Source organism: Dasypus novemcinctus, chromosome 5, assembly GCF_030445035.2.
Source record: "Dasypus novemcinctus isolate mDasNov1 chromosome 5, mDasNov1.1.hap2, whole genome shotgun sequence".
Classification (NCBI taxonomy): domain Eukaryota; kingdom Metazoa; phylum Chordata; class Mammalia; order Cingulata; family Dasypodidae; genus Dasypus; species Dasypus novemcinctus.
Window position 1 is genome coordinate 119361271 of NC_080677.1, and position 23320 is coordinate 119384590.

Here is a 23320-nt window from a genome sequence, read left to right on the forward strand (position 1 = left end):
TAATATATATGTTTCAACAATATATTTGTTCTTAATATAATATATATGTTTCATTTTGTATAAAGAAGGGAGAATAAGAATACACACACATATAATAGACATACTTGAAACTGCAAAATGAAAGACTCGAAGGAAATTAATAAAAATAGTGACCTATGAGGGAACAAAGTGAAGAGTACAGGGGTAGAAAAAGACTTTACTGTGTAAACATCTATGGTTTTAAGCTTAATTATTTTAATTTTCAAACATACAGAAATGTGGAAAGAATAATTAATGAACTCCCATACCTACCATCTAGATTTAACATTTATATAGTTTTGACCATTAATCATGTAAATGCCTTACCTATTTTAGAAAGCTAAATATAAAAATTTCTTAAACCGAAAAGAAACAGAAAGCTAAAAACCTAACCACACATCAAACTGGTGACATGGTCAGGCTAAGGAAGAATTTATTTCTAGGAATTTCAGAACACATACTTTGACCATACATCCTTAGTGGGAAGCATTCTAGAGATAAAAACACTGGTACTTTGAAACCATGTTATTTATATTTATAGATTAAAGAAGAAACAAAGATTTTCAGTATAAGAGAAAGGAGCTACAATGACAAAAGTTGAGGAACCTAAGTGAAAGCACAGGAATGTTAAAATAAACTGAAGTTGTAAATGTGAACTCTTTATTTTTTAAAATATGTATAGCTCTGTCTACTGATAAAACCTAGAAACAAGTCACCCCTGTAGCAATGACCACCCCTAAGGCCCAGATCATGATATCTAATTCCACTGCTAAAAATCATTGATTCCAAGACTATGGGAAGAAATGCTCAAGGTAAGCCAGTGACATCTTGTGCCACTCAGCAAGGAAGCATTTCTTTTTTTTTTTTTTTAAAGATTTATTTATTTATCTATTTACTTCTCTCCCCTCTCCCCCCACCCGGGTTGTCTGTTCTCTGTGTCTATTTGCTGCATCTTCTTTTGTCTGCTTCTGTTGTTGTCAGCGGCACGGGAATCTGTGTTTCTTTTTTTTTGTTGCATCATCTTGTTGTGTCAGCTCTCTGTGTGTGCGGCACCATTCCTGGGCAGGCTGCACTTTCTTTCATGCTGGGCAGTTCTCCTTATGGGGCGCACTCCTTGAGCGTGGGGCTCCCCACGCGGGGGCTGCCCCTGAGTGGCAGGGCACTCCTTGCGCGCATCAGCACTGCGCATGGGCCAGCTCCACATGGGTCAAGGAGGCCCGGGGTTTGAACAGACACCCTAACCACAGGGCCAAGTTCGCCGCCGAGGAAGCATTTCAAGATTACTGAGATCCTGTAAAAGGGCACAGGAGGGAAGCAGATGTGGCTCAAGTAGTTAGGCACCTGCCTACCACATGGGAGGTCCCAGGTTCAGTTTCCAGTGCCTCCTAAAGAAGATGAGCTGATTTACTGAACTCACCTCACTCAGCTAAGATGGAGTTGAAGAAGGACAACCACCACACCAGGGAGCCTAGAGTGCCTACAACTGAAAGCAGGAGGATTGCATCCAGTATCCATGTGGAATCTGAGCCTCCTCTTGACATAGAGGTGCAATGGACACAACCAATCCAAGGTCCACAGAGAAAAGGTGGCATTGGAGTGGGAAAAGTGGACATGGTGGCTAATGGGTATGTGGAATGGCAGGAAGAGATGAGAGGTGGAGGCGCCTTTGGGACTTGGAGGTGCCCTGGATGGTGCTTCAGGGGCAATCACCAGACATTGTAAATCCTCCCAGGGCCCACTGGATGGAATGGGGGAGAGTATGGGCTATGACGTGGACCATTGACTATGAGGTGCAGAGGTGCCCAGAGATGAGCTTACCAAATGCAATGGATGTGTCATGATGATGGGAGTGAGGGTTGCTGGGGGGGGGAGTGGTGGGGTGGGGGTAGTGGGGTTGAATGGGACCTCATATTTTTTTTTGATGTAATATTTTTACAAAATCAATAAAAAAAAAAAAAGGAAAAAAATAAAAAAAAAGAAGATGAGCAAGACAGGGAGCTTGCACAGTAAGGTGATATAATGAGAGAATGCAAGGAGATGATGCAGTAAGGAAACACAATGAGAGACACGCAAGCTGGGAGCAGGGAAGCGAATGGGCACCTCCTTCCCACATGAGAAGTCTCAGGTTTGGTTCCTGGTGCCTCCTAAAAAAAAAAAGACAACGAGCAGATCCAGAAAGCACACAACGAAGAGACATAGAGGGAAGACAGTGAGCGCAAACAACGAGGGGAGGGCAAGAGAGTGAGCACAAACAACGAGGGGAGGGCAATAAATAAAAAAATAAATCTTAAAAAAAAAATGGCATAGGTACTAGCCGAAGGCCTTCTCACTACCTAAAGTTGAAACACTTCGAGTATCAAAAAGATTAATGATTAAAACAATAAAAATTCATGAGTATATAATGATAAAAAAGAAAAAGACAAAAAACTCATTTGTCACCATTTGAGATAGCTATTAAATAACTCCTTGATTTTTAAATTCATAATTAAAGAGAAAGTATTGGCGAAAATCTTCCTTTTCCAGTATAAACTATATTTCAGGGTAATCAGCCCCAACTGATGAGAAAATGCTCTACTTTACAGAAGAAATGAAAGAATTAGGAAACATCATTTCACAAAACCTAATGAAAGTATGGAGTAAGGCAAGAATTAACGTTTGGTACTAAAACCATTAAGTAAATGGTCTGTGGTGCCCAAGATACATCATAGGGATCACCTTCTGGTCTCAGAGGAAAATATAAGTGGATGGTGGAGGGTTCAAGCTGCCATAACCCTAATCCAGGGGTCAATCTTAGCATCACTAAAAGTGGCCACAAGATGCTGTGTGTCTTTCTAGCAACACATAGAGAAGCATACAGAATTATCTCTGGTGTATTCCAGCCAAAACTGATAACTAGAATCCATCAAGCCTTTAGATATAAGAAAGACAGGAGATAGAGGAACAACCTATACATTACCAAAAGGAAGCAAACCACAAATCTAGAAGGTAAGTGCAACTGGCCTGTTTCCTCAGTAAGGGACTGAACTAGATTGAGAGACTGAAAGGAAGTTACAACCAGATGCAATGCATATTCCTCCATAGTACAGACTTTGACAAACTCCTTTTAAAGGACATTTGAGGGGTAATTATGGAAACTTTAATATGGGCAAGATAATAAGATAAAGTTTACTGAAATACAAAGTTGGAAATTGTTAACTGAAAGAAGCAGATTACAAACAGTAGTATCATATTGGTTTAAAAAATGCATTTGTCCATATATATGCATAGAAAAAGACATAAAAGGGTTAACAGCAAAAACCTCTGGGCTAGTGAGAATAAGAGATATGTGTGTATGTATTTTCCTGGCCTGTATTTTCTAATTTTTCATAGCGTACAAGTGATGTTTTTGTAATAACATTAAAAAAACATATGAAGTTAAAGATTTAGATTTCATCACTGCTAATCTATAAAAGGCCACCTAAAAATGTTGTATTATCTTTCTAAAACATGCTAAGTGTCCTGTCTATTACGATTCTTGTTCTGGGTTAGAAACAATTTCCAAGGTAGAATTTCATTGCTTGGACGATTCTCCTATAAATCAAAGGTTTCTTCCCCAGACTCTGACAATGCTGTAGAAAAAAATCGTAATACCAGTTAAGATCTGAGAGGAACAGGGTAATAGTCTTTGAGAGAAGAAATTAGGGCAAAGTCCATTTTTAAAAGGGGTGCTGAAAAGCCTTCTCAGGTCCACTTTACCCTACTTCTCTGTGTGCGAGCTCCACAAGAAAAGGGAAATTAGTAAGATTTAATATAGGACTTAAGTCCTAGGGAGAAAAAACTGCCCTAGATGTACAGATTGGCAGAGCTTATCACCTTAGAATCACCCTTCGACAATAAGGACTCATTTACAAATTCACTTATCAGGGAGACTTCTCTCTTTATTCATCACTCCCAAATTGAGAATATATAATATATACTCCAAAGGGGTGACTTCTTCAGGTTTCCACATTGCAGCTTCATGAAAACAATCTGTACGAACAAAATTATGTTGTATAATCACATGCTGATTTAACAAGTTTTAGGAAGTGTCTGCAATGTGTAGGTAGGCAACTCAGGAAGGGGCCCACACAGATCCCTTTCCAGGCCCTCGTGGAGCTGCCTGTCTAATGGGGGACACAGGTGGAAAACAAATACACTCAGATAAACAGGTACCTGAAAATTATAACCGCTGTGAAGGAAAAGAAGGGGATGTGCTGAGGCATCTTAAGAGGAGCAAATAATTTGAAGTAGGGGGTCAGGTAAGGGTCCTTGGAGGAAGTGGCATTTTGGCTGTGACTGGAGCTGGCCAGGGTGAGGGGCAAAAGAGCGGTTCAGGCAGGGAAGACTGTGAAAGTAAGGGGACAGCCGCGAAGGTCCAGATGTGAATGTGGCAGAGAGGGGAGCACTGGCATGAAACGGGATCGGAGAAATAAGCAAGGACCATATTGTTAGCCATTTTAGTCAGGATTTTTTCCTTTATCTAAGTGTAACGAGATGTGGTTAGACATTTTAAGTGGGAAAGTGACAAGATCTAATTTAAACTTGATATCACTATGGGAACAGGCTGAAGAGGGTCAGGAATGGAAGTGGGGAGACTTGTTGGGAAACCAGTCCAGATGCGACATTGAGGTGGGCTAGAGCAGGCTACACAATTCGGAAAGCTATAGCCTGAGGGCCAAATTCACCCCAGGGCCTATTTTATTATTTTAAATAAAGTTTTACTGGAATACAGCTGTGCCCATTCATTTATGTACAGTCTGTAGCTACAGAGGTGAGTAGATGCATCAGAGACCATGCGGCTCACAAAGTCTCAAATATTTACTACCTGGCCTTTTACAGAAAAGTTTGCCAATCCCTGGACTAGGATATGGCAGAGGAGAAATGGCTAAGTTCAAGATACAGTTGGGAAACAAAATCAGTAAATCTGATGATGGATTAAATGTGAGAGTAAAACAAATTCAGGGTTGATTCCCAGGTTTCTGTTGTGAACCAGTGAGTAGAAGAAGATAACCATTTGTAGAGATAAAGAATTCTGAAAGAAGACTGTATTTCGGGAAGTTGACCAAGATTTTCTCTTTGGACGCGTTAAGTTTGAGATGCCTGTGAGATATCCAAATAGAGATGTCAAGAAGATGTTGTCTATACAGCGGTGGAGCTCAAAAAAGAAGTCTTAGTAATGACATCACTCTAGGAATCACTGGCATATAAGGGTGGTGTTGAAAGCCTTTGGAATGATGGGTCATCCAAAGAGAGAAGGGTAGAATGAGAAGAGGCCCGAGGCCAGAGTCCTAAGGATCTCCACTGTTAACTGAAAGATGAGTGAATAAATTTAAACCTTTATCTAAAAAGTTCGATTTGTTTAATGTAAAAATATTTTGTGGAAGAAATTTATTATTTGGTGGTATATATCTGGAACCCAATAAATGTACATTCCACTTGACCTAGTAATTCCATTTTGGAGAACCTATCCTAAAATTCAAAAAACTTTTATGTTATACTGAATACCACTGAAGAATAATTTACTAGCGTTTAACACTAGAAATAACCTTAACATTTAAGGAATGACTATACTGACAAAACTACTGATATTTTCTTTTGAGATTTCCTCTATAGATTCTAAGCCTAGAAATTTCAACCCTCCAGAGGTATAATATATATTTACTTCTATTTCCTTCAAGATTTATTTTCATTAGATTATTTACCTTTATCTACTAAAATTCAAGTTCCTTCCAGGGCGAGGGTTTTTATCTGTCTTGTTCATTGCTGAACACCCAGGACTTAAACAGACTCTGGCATATTTAATGTGTTCAACAGATTTTTGTTGAATATAACTTCTTCATCGCCTAGAGTTTATGTTGGTATAATGAGGTAAGGTGATAAGACCCACTGAGATTGTTCAAATTCCTGTCATGTTGTCCACTCCCATCTGTTTAATCCTGTTTCCTTTCCCTACTGCTTCGTGGTGTCTCCATCATCTATTAAGTGCTCATAGACAACACGACCTAAATCAGGTACATATATGTATCTTCTGCCCTATTTATGGGTCTGCCAAACTTGAAGCTGTATGGTTTAACACATGGTAGAGCTAGGCCCTTTATTATTGTCTTTCAGAACAACTATTCTATGCCCACCAACTTATCTTTCAAGAAAAGCAAAAAGAAGTCAATTTTTAAAACACTTAGATTTTGATTCAAACAAAGAGCATCCATATTTGGGGAAGAACTAGCATATTGACAAATTTTATTTTCTTATTTAGGAAGGGATCAAGAAGACCATACCATCTGGACATAGCCTGATAGTTAGGGGTACAAGCTCTGGCTCCAGTGTGCCTGGGTTCAATCCCAGCTTTGCCATTTATAAACTGCTTAATCATGGGCAAGTCACTTAACCTTCCTGTGCCTCTATAAAACACAATATTAAGAGAACCTACCTTGTAGTATCGCTACAAGGATTCAATGAATTAATACACGTAAAACCTTAAAAGAGAACAGGGACTAGCAAGGGGTCAATACGTATTAACTGTTATTACTTTTTCATAATAATTTTTTTCTTAGAGGTTATACACAGGACTCAGTAAGATCATTCTTAGATATTTTATCTGTTTTGGTCCTCAAAGGGGCTCCTGGCTTGGCTACCCTATCCTATATACTTCCTATCTACCAGCAAATGGACTCAGTGTTTCACACTGAATTTAATCCTGTTTGAGGAAGAGTAGGCAAGTGGGACAGCAGAGCCTTGGGAAGATTTGTGCTTGAGACAGTAACTCTAGCACCACGAGACTCCAGCTTGGCTGTTTCTTCTCCAAGAAGGACCCTGGACTCTTCTAATGGGAGTTAATTCTGCACCTCCTTGTTGTATGTTGTAAGGACCACTCTAACTCACTTACGAGAAGCAGTGCAGCTGACTGGTCAAGACAAGAGCATGCTCTAGAGTCAGATGGACTGGGATTAAGTCCTGGCTCTCCCAACTGCTGGTTATGAGACTCCGGATAAGTTATTTACAATCTCTAAGCTTCAATTTTCTCTTCTATAAATGGAGAAAATAACAGCTTTAAAATGTTAGCTAATGGCAATATTTATTACTGTGAGACTGATATCTGCCCAATCTACTCTGGGACGCCAGTGCAAAACTGGACGAATTACATACAGGCGGGATCTGGAAGTCCTAGAGAAGCTTCTGTATTTACCCATTGGACCCAGAGAGGATGAGGCCTCGTCTCTCCTGGAGTCAGAGGCAAGAAGGCTGGAAGCTAGATCTGCACAGTGTTCCATGGTCTCAGGAAGTCTTAGCTGCAAAAAGGCAGTAGAGCTGCAGATAATGCTAAGGCCAGGTCTCAGACTCCCAAAGGACAAAGGAAAGCTTTAATCAAAACAAATACCATCAGACTGAAAACATTTACTGATTGTCATTCTGAATGCAATTCCTCCAGAACAGTGGCTCTTACTTAGAAGTACAAATTCTTGAGCCTCACCCCAGATTTACTGTTCAGAAACTCAGGACAAGGGGGAGGAGGGGGCAGAAATCTGTGTTTTAACAAGCCCTGCAACTGACTGGTGTTTGCAAAAGTTTGAGAACCACTTCTCCAAAACATTCCCCTACACAAATAAACCCAAAAGAGAGTTCCTCATGTACTGAAGCTCAGACTCTCAAACCTACAGTATTAACGCGGCAAGGACACACCCAAGACACAGAAAGTAAAAATAAATAGACAGGAAAAGGGGAATAGAGGCCTGGCTTCGTGGATATATGCATGGGCAGTAGTTAGCAGGTGGACACAAAGAGGTGGTGGGGAGATGACATCAAGGAAGGACGTTGGAGGGACAGGCTGTCTATCTCAAAGGCTGAAACAGGCACAACAGAAAACAGATTTACTAGGTTCTCTGTGAAGTTTCACTAGTGAGAGGAACATACTGCTTATTGAGCTACCTTAGCAAGCAACAGGAACTTGGTCAGTTTCATCAAACATGCTTTACAGAGCTACCACATGTATAAGAGCAGGGTTGAGAAGGGAAAGAAAGGAGAGCTGAGTATCCAGTGAAGCAATCACCGGTTATTACTAGTATAAGCAGGAAACAGTTTCAAGTTGCCTCTGTTGCCCAAGTTTCTGAAGCAAGATGTCCTCTTATCAACACTGCCCTTGGAAGGGGCAGTGGGGACTCCTGCCCTGGTTCCTGTACTGAGGCCTCAGTCACACCCCTCCCCAAGGGGAGAGGAGCCCTAGGGCCAAGGGGCTGTACTACCCACAGGCTGAGCTCCACCACTGTGCCCCCTGCCCCCAGACCATATTCTGGATCCTTGGGACCCCAGGGTTCCCTGTCCAAAAGGCCTCACCCCTGCTTCCAGGGCCCCTTCCCCAGGCCTGTCCTCCCAGGAGGGGCCCCCATGGTCGAAGGTTGCGTACATAGGCCTGAGGAGGTGGCCAAGAGGTACCCCTAGGTCCAAGGGGAAGTAGGGAGTGGTCTGAGCTTGAACACAAACCCGGGTGGAAAGAGAATTGGGGTGGGCTATAGGTTAGGGTCCTTCATTCCACATTCTTGCTCCAGGACCCAAAAATGTCAAGGCAGGCCCATCCCTTAGTCTGTGTTTTTATTAGTGTGAAAGTCTGTGTGTTCAAATACTTTTAAAGGTTACTCATCTCGACTGAAATGATTCTAAGGCAGGGCCAAAGCAGGACGAGGCTGGAGGCACATTCACAGGGTAATAATATGTGGGGTCAGCCTGCCTTGCCTGCCCACAGGGGTGGGTCTCGAGGTTGGGTCATATCAATGGGCAAGAATGACTCTAAAGTATACCTTGGGAAATAAGGTTTTTTTCCGTGTGTGTGTTTTTTTAAACCCACTTAATGACTTAAAAGTGCTTTGAGGTTCTGTGTGAAACTCATCACAATCGCACTGATTTCTGTCTTGTGATTTTTTTTGTTGTTGCTGTTAATATGTAGCTCATAGTGACAAGCTGCAAGTTTTCTCAGGGAAACTTAAGGAACAGCTTCCTAAGAGAAGAATCTTTAAACACTGAGGGCATTGCGGCCTCGTCTTCCTTGGGACGGGGAAATACTCCATCTGGGATGGGCTCAGTGTGGCATGACCGGCCACAGGGGACCTGGGAGAACTAGAACGCAGCAGCTCTCTGGCAGGTCTGGGGGGAAGCAGGGTGGCTCCAACAGCCTCGTCTTAATCATGACACCGGCGCTCCATCTGGTCATGGCAGCCGCCAACGCCCTACTCCAAGGTCCGGCTTTCCTGATACACGCACACCTGTGCACACTGCGCCGGATGGCAAGGGCCCTGGATCTACCCCCACCTCTCCACTGGGCCTTGGGGGACCGGCTTCACAGCTCTGGGCCTCAGTTTCCTCATGTGTCAAATGTTGCTACTAACGCCTGAAGATCTCACCAGGTTATTTATATGTGACCCGATGGAGATCCTGGGCAGTGCTGAATAGGCCTAGAAAAAAGAAGAGCTGCTTTAGAAAAACAGAATAAACGCCAGCAAGTTTCCCTGATCCCAGACCACTGTCACAAGGTGCAGGGAGGAAAGCGAAAAGGAACAAATATTTACTGAACCCCTGGGTCAGGCACGCTGATAAGTGCTTTACGCTTGTTCTCCTACGTGACCTCGACAGCAGCTGCCTGCCGACACCACAACACTCGCCCCTCTGCCAACTCTCCACGGCCACCCAGCCTGGCTCACCCTCTGGCTGCCTCTTTCCTTTCTATTATATGCCGGCTAGGAAAAAATTACCTTGTTCAAGTGTCATTTTGATGATATTGGTCCCCTTCTCCACACCATAAAATGTCTCTTGAATTAGAACCCCTTTTAAACCTTTCAACAACTGATCCCAAACACTTACAGATCTCATCTGCTGGTCTATTTTGTGCTCACCACTCTAGCCAAGCAAAATTACTTTGCAAATGAATTCCATTATGCACACTGCTTGTTCACCTTGTTAAGCCAGGACAAGAGCTTTGACTGTCTCTGTTATCTCTTTATATAAGAACACCTTATCTGTCCAGCCTCCTTGGCAATAAACTGATCCACAAACTTGATCTACATAAATTAATTTACCCTCGACCAGGAACTTAACGCTTTATGCTGCCTTCCACCCTTTCTGCAGCAAGTCATGGTGTAAGATGGGTGAAATCGGAAACGATCAATAGAGTCGAGCACAAGGTGGCATTGTTGGGGTGAGGAATGCGCTTCTTTATTTTAGCCATTTTCTAATGGAAACGTTTCTGTAATACATTAGAGAAACCTCTCAGTCTCAGTTAACAGAACATAATGAACATCAATTAATCTTTCCCTGATGGTGCAGGTCATACTTAATGAATAACAATAATCATATTGTGCTATAGCTGCAGATGTAAGTGGTTCAGGGAATAAAGCTGAATTCACGTGAACACATGCACACACACACACACACACACAACACACAACTCTCCCTGTCAAGCGTTCCCCTGAAATTTACTGTCCTACAGAAAGAAGTCTCTGCTATCAGCGTGGATTCTGGTGAGTGAATGCAGCTGCACAGTCCTCGGGAGGTGGAACATGCTGCCCTTCTGCACAATTTCAAAAATCTGCTTGCTGGTTTTTGTCAGCACTCACTCGAAAGTCTATAAATTCTTCATTTGAGAAAAAATTAAGTAACAATAGACCACACTTCTACAACCAGCAACAAGCCAGAGTTCTCTAAATCTCCTTACCATGTGACCTCTAATAACAGGATTCCAGGCGCAAATACCATTAAAATTTGCTTCTTTAACACTATGAAACTAGGAGTTCTATATAGAACTGGCATGCTGAATCACTTTTTAAATACTAAGCCCTTGGAAAAATCACTTTATATTGTGAATAACAATACCATAAGTTGAACCAATGGGGAAATATTGGTATGTAAGAAAATGGAAAAAATCAGGGCAAACTCTATAACTGTGTGGAACAAAAAATGCCTTTCTATCCCATATTATGGAAGGTTTTACAATGATCTTTCACTGAGGATGGACAGACTGCACATGTATTAGACTGCATTCTTCTTGCAACAATCAAGGTTTTATAAAGTCTATAGCATTAGCACATGCAGAAGAGCTCATCAGCCTTAATTCTATTTCAAATGGAGGCATTTAATTAACCAGAACCTACTATGGCAAAAGAAGTTAGGCAAGAATTGCTAAAACACTTTAAAAAAAAACAAAAACAGTACAAATCTGTTCAGAAATAAGTGGCTGAAAAACCACAAAATTACTTTGCAGTTTTAAAGGCTCACTCCTTTTTTTTTTTCAACTACTTCACTAGCTTATTTTCTAATGGTAGTCATCCATCAGAAAACACACCAGCTGCAATGACACTGCCCACATCTTCACCTTTCCCACTGGCTTTAAATCAAAGACAGGGATACCCTCTGAAACTGACTTGTAATCACTCACAGAAAGAAACAACCAGCTTACTTGCCTTAGAGAACCAGGCAAAACAGGTATGGCTTTGGCTGACTCAGAATCTGTAAAGAATTTAACAAACTGTCCTTTCTAAACCTGTTTGAATCGATATTACCCTGAATCATTAAGATTCTTCTGGGTTCTCTCTCTTCTTTCCAGAGTATCTGAACTTATTCACACTTACGTCCTCTGCATTCTGTCCTGTCAGATCCGGAGGAGATAATTAAGTAAGATTCTAAGAAGTTGGGAGTAGAGGGGTGAAATTGAGAGTGATCAATAGAGTCGAGCACAAGGTGGCATTGTTGGGGTGAGGAATGGCTAGACACAACTACAAGAAAAATAAAGACATGGAATTGAGGTGAATACAAGCTACATACAATGGTGCAGGTCATACTTAACGAATAACCATAATCATATTGTGCTTACAAATCCAAGTAAGTTATTACTTAGCTATATTAAAAGGCACAGTCAATTCAACTAATATTTATGAAGCATCTACAAGGTTTAAGGAGGCCACAGATATGGTGGGGGAAACAAAGATGAATCAGATATGGCTCTTGCCCTCCAGGGCTTCACAATGACGCAAGAACCACGAAGTCGTTTTTCTTGTATATGCTGTACTAATGAGACCATTATTAAAGAAGTGTATTCAGTCCTCATCACCACTTTTTTTATAGTGTGGAGAAACTAGAAAGAGTTCAGAGGAGAGAAGAGATGCTTTCAGGAACACAAAACAGCTCTATGAGAAAAAAGCTAATGAGACAAAGTTATTATCTGCAAGTATATGGAGGGCTTTAGAGAAAGGAGCAGAGTAAAAGAAAACAGGTTTGAATGACAGCAGGGTAAGATCTCAGTCAGGCCTAGGAATTTCTTGACACTGTTTGATAGAATACTGGAATTGGTCACTGAGGGAGTTTTTAGCGTTGCCCATCCCCCCCTTTTTTTCTTCTTCAAATGAACTGACAATGTCAGGTCACTGACATCCACTTTGCTGAAGGCAGAGAGTGAGCTACATACATCTCTCCTAAGGGTCTCTCCTACTCAGGGGCTCTCTATGTTCCCAAGACGAAGAGCCAAGATCTTTTTCTTCTTCCATAATTCCCTGAGTGATGTGCTCTGGGTCAGTATCCCTTGAATGCTAGTGAGTGACTACAGGATCCAGGTCCCAACAGCAATCACCAGCAAACTACCTGGAGCACAAGTTGCAGCCAGACCGCAAAGACCAGAATTCATTCTCCAGCAGTCACCTAGGGACGCAAGAGTCCACCTGCCACAGATCCTCTATTAGGAGCATATTTGCCCTTACAAGGGTATCAGATTTAAGTAGTGAAAGAGGAAAATGATCTTCTGCAAACCGGAGATGGGGATATCGAAGGAAATTTCTAAGAAAATGTTAATGGGTATTTTCTACATGCAGAAATACTTTCTTGATTCCAAATAAAGAAAACATTTCAAGGGAAAACAGGAAAATCTTTACACTGTAAGAAAACATAAGCATATAAAAATTAAAGAATTGCCACTTTAAAAAAAAAAAAGCACTCCGTCCTGAGTCTGAACCATGGTCCACTGAGTCCATGTTTGGTTCTGACTTTCACTTCCCATCCTTTCTGAACTCAAGGACAGGGACCGAGTCTTTGCCATTTTTACAAACCTAGACCCTATCATGTGGCCTGGTACACAGCAGACCCTACATAAATGTTTGCTGAATGAATTCATTAAAGATATGGCCTGTCTGTAAAATGGAGGCAACAGTATCTACCTTGTGGTCTGTGAGGCCAGGTGAGTTAGTGTGGGGGAAGGATGAGGGCACAATGAATAGTAAGGGTTAAGGGGTAGCTTTAATTACTGTCTCTCTTAGAGTAAAAATAAAGATCTTCCTAGACTCCAGGTTCTCAATGTCCCCATGCCTCCACCCCCAAAGAGCATACTGCCATATGAAATGAAACTGTTGCAAGTTTGGGTCTTTCAAGTTCACATGATACAAGTGATTAAATAAGAACCGCTGGCATCATTCTGAATTCTGTCTTATATAGTGGGCTTGGACTGTCAGCGTAAAACTACTAGAAAGCATTGGCACATTATGTATTAAGAGAATAAAAAACATCTACCTATCATACCCTCACGATCATCGCTACTTTGTATGTGCCACAAAACCCTCAAAGGTGTTTCCCCAAGACTGGTCGCTATGGGAGGAAAGCAGAGAGAAAATGAGGAAACATGAGAAATAAAGTATGAAAAATAGGAGCAGCTGTAACTTGCATAAAGTACCAAATCTTTTTTTGTAGGGAAAATTATGTTAAATGTATTAAGAGCCAGATCCTGGCTTATGGTGGAGTGGGTGCCTCCCCTCAGAGGGGGCCCCTCCTGAGCCATCTCTGGGCCCCTCCATTTCCCATCCGTTTCCCAGCCTGCTGTCTTGTTTAGGAACCAGCCCTGGTTAAGGGCAAAGGTTATCTTTTATACCTTGGGACAATTTTTTGGAGGCACAGCTGTAGCCCCTGAAACCTCTCCTAACAGTTTGCTTCCGCATTTTTAAAGTGACAGAAGAAAGTGCCACTATAGAAGAGAAATACTCTACCTGAAACCAACATAATAAGCTCAGTGGGAATAAAGAATCTGGAAAGGTCACAGAGGGCTAAAAAAAAAATTTTTTTTTAAAAAGGTTCTTTCTTCTGTAGCTATAGGAGGTTTATTGTTGCTGGTGTCCAAACTGGAAAAGGAGTCGTGGGAGAATTAATAATTGAAATGTTGCTATTATTGGGGTTTTCTAACCTATTTGTGGAGTATTCCTTGGAGTTCTCATGCTAGCATGAGTTGGAGCAACTCAGAAGATAAAGGAATTTAACACATACTGAGAAAATGCATACTATGGCCAGTCACTTCCCATGCAGTACTTTCTAATGGAGATCTCACCCAATCCAATAGAGCTAAAAATAAAAAAATTAAATAAATAAAAATACAAAGCTTGGAGAAGTTAAGTGATGTCATTATAGTTAGATTCAAAGTTGGGTTCCTCTGATTCACTATCATATCATACTGTCTAAAATCAAGAACAAAATTAATGAGACTTGCTTTACTACCCAAATGTGATGAAAAGGAAAACAATATTTATACTTACTCATTTTAAAAATATTAAACATGAACACAGGAAAGGATATTTCTGAAGCATGTGTCATCAAATTCTTTTAACAGAAGATGATTCAGATTTCATTTCTGGGTAGCATCATGGTAGGTATCTTCAGGTCCTGCTGATGATGAATTTTAGCATTACAGATTTTAGAAGCCTGACTGTGAAAGCGTTCCTTGATGTAAGCCAATAGTAAATGACATACTATACCTCAGGTACAGTAAAACATAATTAACCTGGAACTTGGGCTCCAATAATTCAGAACCCATGGAAATATAGACCTTTGTGGTTGGCCTTTGCACTACATATTTTAAAAAGCCTTGCTAAGCAAGCTGACAGAGTAAACACAATTGCAAGGCGAATATTTAACCTTCCTTGAAAAAGAAACCTTTTTAAAAGAATTTTAACAATCAGTACCAAGGTACAGAACACTAATAAGCTATATATAAATCTATCCTTATAGCAAGTTCTGAAAGACTGATTATACTTTGCCAGCCATTCATTTGTATTCTCAAATATACCTTGTTGCAAAAACAGCATTTCCATCTACATATGCTACAGTTCAGACCTTCACCCGGTATTCCTACCTAGTCTAACTGCATCCCATTTAAACAAATGACTGCACTCTTCTGGCTGAAAAACCTCACATGTCGTACTGTCAATGTTTAGTAGCTCCAAACGCATTCAAAATCCCTCTTCTCAGAGTATTAGGCAGGAAAAGTCTTACTCATGTAGGACACACACTAGGAATAAGTGTATTCTGATTGGGATATAGTAAAATCTGATTCCCCAAATCCAGCAGATGCCACAAGGAGAGAGAAACGAGGTCAGCTCCCACGACTGGAGTCTTGGAAGCACTCAATGCAGTACGTGAATCTAGAATCTGGCAATATAATCCTTGATTAGGGAGGTCACCTGTCGGTTTTAGAGACCTGCTGTGTGACCAGTAAGACCCAGGCCTGGGATTCTGGCAGAGTGATGCTGCGCTGCTCGAGGGGTGAGGAGTAAAACTATAAAGATGCACAGAGCAACTCCTCAGGGAATAAAAGGGTATAAAGTATAGGATTAATTAAGAGAGTGTACAGACAAGATCGAGGGAAACCAAGGGTGGAAAGAGAAGGCCACACAGGTCACAGGAGCACCACTGGGCTGAAAAGAAAACCTGCAAATAAAAACAGTGAGTTCAGGAGGCCTTTGAGGTTTGCTATTATTCTCAAACCATGACACCTTGCATACGGACAGTGCTTTGGCTGGTATAATGCACTAAAAGAACAATGCAGTAAGAACAGGAGTGCCAAGTCTTAGCCATGGGGGTCTGGTTGACATTCCATATGGATTTAGAATGAAAGGATCGGGAGGAGAACAGGCAGTTCCCAAGATGGCTTTCTATGAAGTTGACAAAATACATCCCAACCCATATACTCAGCCCCTTGTAAAAGGGAAAACAGCCGTTTACTATAGTTCTGAATTCAATGCCAAGTTCCTTCTCTAATGCTCACCCAGAGTGTCCAGCAGAGGGAGTCTCAAGGAGGTACTTAATAAAGAGAAAATTGTTTCATTTTAACACTCCAGACAGTGGGAGCCTTGACTGTAGCCCCTTCCCATAGATAGATACAGAGGAACAATGAAGGCCCAACATGGGTTCTCCTAGGAGGTTCACTTCTCCACCCGCATGTTCTATTCTGCGTGGTCGAGAGATCAGAAATTTCGTTTTGTTTTGTCGAATGGTTTAAATGGACCTTGTGTTCCTCAGAATCAAAGAGGAAAGCCCCTGGAATAACATCTCTCTGTTGCCTTCTAAACAGCCCCTTTGTTTCTAAGAGAGTCTGAAAAAAAATATTTACAGTCCATAGGTTATTTACAGCCTTGTTATCCAGGGCCTGACTGGTAACTTTATTCCATCCAGAAACCTAATTCATTTGGAGTCCTGGAACTAATAGCAGATTTTCTTTTAAGATAAGTTTTTTTGTTTTTTTTTAAAATCAGCCTCTCATAACAGATTAAAAAAAAAAAGTATTAATGCATTCTCTGTCTTACTCAACACAACTGCTCTCCGGATTTACAGAAGGATTAAAATCTCCTCTCCGTGCCCCTCCTCTCTGTTCCATACAAATCCTTTCCTCTCTCATTTGCTATTTCATCCACAGAATATCTGAACAAAACCGAAAGAAAGCCAGGTGGGCTGACGCTAAAAGTATGTAAAGGCTGCTATTTCAATGATTTCATAAGAAAAACATTTTCATGATGAAATGGAAAAAATCAGGCACACTTTGGTTTAAAAATCATCCTACTTCGAGCACACAAAAAACACATCGAAGTGTAAAAACTTAGTTGATTCTGGTTTGGTTTCTGGTTGGAAGCTGACAGAAGTGACTTAAGAGAAACGAAAGAGAGTGTAAGAGAAATGAAGTGCTTTTGCCTGCTGTTCTTCTCTTTCTTTCTAAAGACAGTCAAATCAGAAAAATGACCCAACGCCAGGAGAAGGTGCACAATGCAGGTTTACCCAGACTGATTAAGAAAAACGTCTTCACCACCTACCCGGCTTGATGTGCAAACTACATTTTCCCTTACACACGCTAATGCAGGGAGATTTTAGCCTATTTCATTGTTCTGCCTGGGTCTGAAATGGACTTTTCATCTTTACCCCCCACCACCACCACCACCTAGCCTCATAAATTCCGATTCAACAGCCCCCCAAAATCAGAGGCTCGCGAAGAATAAAGGAGTGTGGGGTGGGAGTGGACCGAAATGGAAAGGGGAGCTGTGAGGACAGAGAAGTAAAAAGGAAAAGGTAATTTTCTTCTGAGGGGAGATTAATGATAAACCGCATCACCTTTATCTATTACAAATAAATAAACAGCAGTCACGAATGGGTCTTTTCACAGACGCCTGCCCCCCCGCCCCCCCAATTTCTTTTCTTCGGGCAGTAGCCCACCCTCCTCTTTCCCCACCCTGGAAATTAGATCCTGTTAAATTCCGGATCCTGGTCATTTTCTGGGCAGGGGAGGGGGTCGCGGGTCGGGGTCGGGAGCCTTTTAAAACCCGAGGGCAGGGGGAGCCGGAGGCCGAGCGCGGCCGGGGGCTGCGGGCCGGGGGCTGCCGGGCTAGGGGCCGCGGGCAGAACAAAGCTGCGGGGGCCGCGGCCGGCCGGGGCGGCTCTCGGCGAGCCGGGGGCGCGGGGCCGGGGCCGCCCGCGGGCGGGAGCCGGGCCGGGGGCGGGGGGCCGCTTACCTTCGTACACGGGGGCCATCGGGGCCGGGATGTCCGTGATTCATGGCAACGGAGAAGGGAACCCGAAGCGCGATCTCAGCCCCCCCAGACTCAGTCGGAATCTGCCATCTTGAGCCTGTGTCTCCGCTCGCCGCGCCGCCGAGGCCGCCCGCGCCCGCATCCCCGCCTCACTTGGCCGGCGCCGGGGGAGGGGGCCGGGCAGGCGCGCCGCCGCGGTCCGGGCCCTGCACGGAGGGGCTCGGGCTGGCGGCCGGGGGGCGGCCGGGGGGCGGCCGGGGGCGGCCGAGGCCGAGGGCCGAGCTGCCGCGGCCCCCGTGCGGGTCCGCGGAGGGGCGGGTGCCGGGCGGGCAGCGCGCGGCCAGTCCCCGGCCCGGGCTCAGCTCAGCATGGCTGTGTGTGGGGGCTTCGGCAAAAGTTGCACGGGAGGAGGAGGAGCGGGAGGAGCCGGGCGGGAGGCGGGGGGGACGCGGCCCGCGAGCGAGCGAGCCGGGAGCAGCCGGGGGAGTCCGCGCGCAATCGAGCGCCGATGGCACGGATGGGAGGCGGGGAAGGCCGAGGCGCAGGGCCGGAGCCGGGCGGGCGCGGGCCCGCGGGGACGGCCCAGCCGGGGGCCGCGGGGGCCGCGGGGGCGGGGGCGGGGGCGGGGGCGCTCGGCGCGGAGCCGCGAGGCCGCGGGGGCGCGGGCGCTGGCTGAGCCTGGTGTGCACGCAATTCGCTCCGCAGCGCGGAAGAACCTGTCCGCAGGGGGAGCAACCAGAACTTTGTGTGTGTGTGTGTGTGTGTGTGTGTGTGGGCGCGCGCGCGCTGGGGCGGGGAGGAGAGACTAGACTACAAAGAGACCACCTGCCTGGCAAAGTGTCGCGCCCACCTCGCACCTGGTTGGCGTTCGTTGAGATAGGTGTGCAATGAATGAAGGAAGGAATGGGCGCACACCGCCCTCTGAGAAACAGTGAGTGGACCGAGCTTTTGGAATCCGAATGAGCTCGTGGGTACCGAAGGGCTTGCGTGCTCGCTTAAGAAACGCAACACTCCGGGGGGTCGCTGAATTCAAGCGGAAATCTGGTTTCCACACCTTGCGTCTACCCTGCCCTGAGGCCCCTCCTCCATCACCTGGAAGATTTTTGCTAACACTGACCAGGGCTTCAACTAACCTTCTCAAAACTCTACCCCGCCGGGAGCCCCCTCCAGGTTCGCTTCTCCATCTCTGTTCTGGATGTTCTGATAGGAGGTCTTGCCATAACCTCCAACTTAACAAGACTTGAGTCTCCTTTCAGGCAGCGTTTTCAGAAAACAACAACAACAAAAAACTGGGCAGTGACACCATAATAGATTATAAATTCAATGGATGGCAACGAGCTGGAAAAAAAAGAGAAAAGAAATGGAATAGAATAGAATACAATAGAAAAGCTCAAAGTCTATTGCCCTTAATAAGGGTAACTTTTCATAAACCTTTTGTTTCAGTTACATATACTGGACCATAATGTAAATCATGTGTCTTTCTGTATGTCATGAGCCAAAAAAGGTTTGAAAGCTATCTTTTGGAGGGGTGTAAAATAATGATCTTTAACATTATACAACTTCCTTTAAAAATAAAACCAACAAAACATCCATTCTTTTCCTACTCCCTCTTATCCTTCCCAACCTCCATATATGACCCTGGGTCCCTCCTCCAAAAGCCCAGCCCTTTCACATACTCATCTGGTTTTGTTAGTAGTACATCATTCCTCTTTCCTCTCAGGATGACATTTGATTGAGCCATCTCATTCAAAGATGACACTTCCTACTGCGTCTCCTGGTCTAATGTCATTGGCATATGCAGAATCATAGGCTACAGTTGCTAAAAAGGGACCCCAGAGATCATCTGATCCAGCCCTGCCCTTTTAGAGTTGAAGAAGTGAGGCCCAGAGAAGCAAAGTATATTGCCCAAAGTCACACAGTATGAGATCCCAGGATTAGAGGGAGCATCTGGATCTCTTGGCTTCTACCCCAGTGTTATCTGCCTCACCATTCATTCATTGCTTCTTTCTATGCCTTCTGCCATCTTAACTGGTCTCCTAGTTTCAGTCTTATTCTAATTTGGCCTAAGCACTTGCCACCTTTGTAATTAAACACAGTTCTCACAATGCCATGCTTATGCTTATTTTCGTTCAGGGATTTAACCACTATGTATGTGGCTAATTTCCTAGCTCCTTGGCCTTCTAATCAAGGCAGGCAGACCCTGACTTACCTTTCCAAGCATGTGAGTTCAACAACTCTCTGCTTTCTTACTCATGGTTCTCTGCCAGCCTTGCCCATCTGTGCCTTAGCCCAAGCTGCCACTTTCCCACCAGGGATACCTTGTCCAGCTTCTCTTTAACCTGATTCTACCTGTGTCTGTCTTATTTCCTCCACAAAAGAGTTAGAGGCAGCATAAGAGTGACGCAGACCTGAACTCAAATCCCAGATCTTCCACTGAGTAGTTGTGTGAACTTGGTCAAATTGCTTAACCTCTTTGAACCTCATTTTAAGCATCTCAGTTATAATGAGAACAATAATAGTAAGAATGTCCTTCATGCCTGTAAGTCTCTAGCATGGCCTTTACCATACAGGTATGTGCTTATTGCCTGTCTGCCCCTTTCAATGCTGTCCAGTAGAACTTTCTGTGCTCTGTTGGAAACTGGAAATGTAGCCACTTGTGTTTTCCAGTCCTTGAAATATGGCTAGTGTAACTAAGGATCTGAATTTTGAAGGAGGGTTGGTTTTTCATTTCTATATCATTCATAAAATCTATCAATACTGAATTCACAAATGCCACACTTCCCTTCTGCTCATACAGCAGTGACATGGTAATTTAACTGTGTAGATACTGGAGTATCTGATGAATTTTCTATTTTTTATGAATTTTAATTTCAATAGCTGCATGTGGCTAGTGGCTACTATATTGGACAGTGTATCTCCAGACTGTATGCTCAACAGGGGCAGAAAACATGCTGTTCCTGCTTGGTACTACATCCCCAGCAATTAGCACATTGTCTGGCCCATGGCAGGTGCTGCACAAGGATTTGTTGAATGAAAAATAGCTGCCATTTATTGAGTGCTCACTTGCACTAAGTATAGCACTGAGAACTTGGTATACATTATTTCATATAGTCCTTACCACAGCCTATGAGGTAGGATTAGATTAGAGATACAGTGTGTAATGGCACATATTAGGAATTCTTTAGGAGGTGGTGATTATTATTATTATGACAAGCTCCCTGTGACCAACCCAGCTGATTTTTAAAATCTCTTCTTCTCCTAGACTTACAGAACATTCCCTCTCTGACACACACTCCCCTTTGACCTGTGGCATACCCCACCCTAGCTGGTTCCTCTTCTATTGAAATGCCTGTGCCCACAACTGGACTGGTAGCTGCTTGAGGCAAGGTCCGTGGCAAACTTGTCTGAATGCCCCTCAGCTCACGGCTTGCACTGACAAGGGTTTAGTAACAGGCTCTAACTTAGTCCCAGTGGCTGTCTAGCAGTAAGTTACTCTAAGCTGTCTCACTCTCTGGAATACCCACCAGGGACGGTAAGTTAAAATGAAGAGGGATCACTTATGTCAACTAAAACACAGTGGGGGTGGCCTCCTTCCCACAGGAAGGGAACCATGTAGGGCAAGAAAGTGGAGAGTATGAAAGGGGAGCAAGATGGAGCCAAACAGATAGAAGCCCACCTCCACTGCAGACCCTGATAACTAAAGCTGTTTGTGTGATGCTTAACTTCAGCAGAAGACATTCAGTTGAGCTAGTATGCTTGGTAGTGTATAGATGGAATAATGTTATTTCAACACATTTAGCTTTTCCTTTAATAAACTGCTTGACTAAGTACACCTGTTTGTCTCCCATCCCTCCAGTGACTGTGGCCGAGTATGAGCAAGCTATAAACCTAACAATGAAATGCCACTGCAGAAAAGGGTAAGAGAAGGAAGAGGAGAGGCTCTGAGACAGAACCTTGAGGAGCACTGGTAGTTGAAGCATGGGAAAAAGAAAAAGAGCTTCCTGCTGACAAGGCAATGTCAAAGAAGTGGGACAGTGACCAGGACAGGGTCGTACCTCCACATCCCAGGGCAAAGAACATTTATAAAGAGAGAAGTGGCCAAGAGAGCCATGGACTACTGGAAAGTCACATAAGATAAAAACAGGAAACAACCCATTGGCTTTAGTAACAAGAGTTACATTAGGTTAGGCTAATTTGGGGGCAAATGTACGACTCAATACAGCCTTAAAGTATGTGTAGTGTTTCGACCCAAGCGGTTTGGGGAAAGGTGAGCAGGCTCCAGAAGAGGTCACTAGAGAGTACTCCAGGTGGTCCAAGAGCATGAAAGACATGGTGTGATTGGTCCACGGAGCTATCATCTTTGGCTAGAGATAATATGCATTGTATTTTGTTTATGTACTAAACACGTTTGCACTTAGTGTTCTAAGTACTTATACAAATACTGACTCACTTAATCAGATTTTTGTGGTACCTGGAACTCTAGGATGCCAAATAATTTCAAAGTGCTTTGAAAAGCAATAATAGAGGCAGTAGAGGTGGAAAGAATCTACACATGGACGCCAGATACCTCTTTTAAATTTCCCCTTCTCCAAAATGGGATCAGTAATATCTTTCTCCTGGGTTAGTAGAGTAAGCATGGGGGAGCGTTGGCCCTTGTTTTACATTCATATTACTTATAGGACAAGTTACAAAAGGTTTTTTCTTCATTTTTGCCTATAGTTGTGAAAGTGCACAATATCACAGTATCTTCAAACCACAAGATGGAGATGTTACTCTTTTTGGAGTACATATTCAGAACTGCTTGTCTTGGTGTTACCCTCTGGGTGTTCACAGCATGATGTCTAGGCAGGTTGTATCTTCCGACTTGGTGCATGGTGCTCTCATTTTCTGGGGGGTCTCTATTTCTACATCTGAGCCTGTGGTTCTGTCTCCATGGGATGTGTCAGGTGGTGGGGCTGCACTATCTCACCATCCGTCTCTTGAGATCATGCCTCTCTTTTGGTGACTTGCTCCATGCCTCCATTTCCCTTTCTATTTTTGACAATGTGTCTGTCTCATTTTCTTTTTCTCTGCACCTTTCTCTCTTCCACTCACTTATTTATTTACTTTATATCCCCCCCCCCCCCCCCCATTGTCTGCTGTCTCTGTGTTCTTCTGTGTCTGCTTGTATTCTCATCAGGTGGTGCTGGGAATCTGTGTTTCTTTTTGTTGCATCATCTTGCTCCGTCAGCTCTCCGTGCGTGCGTCTCAGTTCCTAGCAGGCTGCACTTTTTTTGCACTGGGCGGCTCTCCTTACAGGGTGCACTCCTTGTGCATGGGGCTCCTCTACGCAGAGGACACCCCTGCATGACACAACCCTCCTTGCGCACATCAGCACTGCATATGGGCCAGCTTGCCACACGGGTCATGAAGCCCTGGGTTTGAACCCTGGACTTCCTATATGGTAGGCAGATGCTCTATCAGTTGAGCCAAATCCATTT

General features: G+C 43.6%; 1 protein-coding gene across 12 annotated transcripts in view; it reads right to left on the reverse strand.

Moving 5' to 3' along the window:
- The window catches only part of HIPK2 (homeodomain interacting protein kinase 2), a 206678-nt gene extending 188436 nt beyond the window's left edge, over positions 1-18242 (reverse strand). For 2 of the 12 annotated variants that reach the window (XM_058297460.2, XM_058297455.2), the window contains exons 1-2: positions 17823-18237; positions 14583-14712 (exon numbers count right to left, since the gene is read on the reverse strand). In XM_058297460.2, the coding sequence (XP_058153443.1) occupies positions 14583-14640 (58 nt within the window). In that variant the 5' untranslated portion in view covers positions 14641-14712; positions 17823-18237. Of the gene's footprint in view, positions 1-14582; positions 14713-17822 lie in introns of all 12 variants that reach the window. The other 10 variants (XM_058297462.2, XM_058297457.2, XM_058297456.2 and 7 more) reach the window with 9 other exon arrangements.
- Between the last annotated feature and the right edge of the window lie 5078 nt (positions 18243-23320).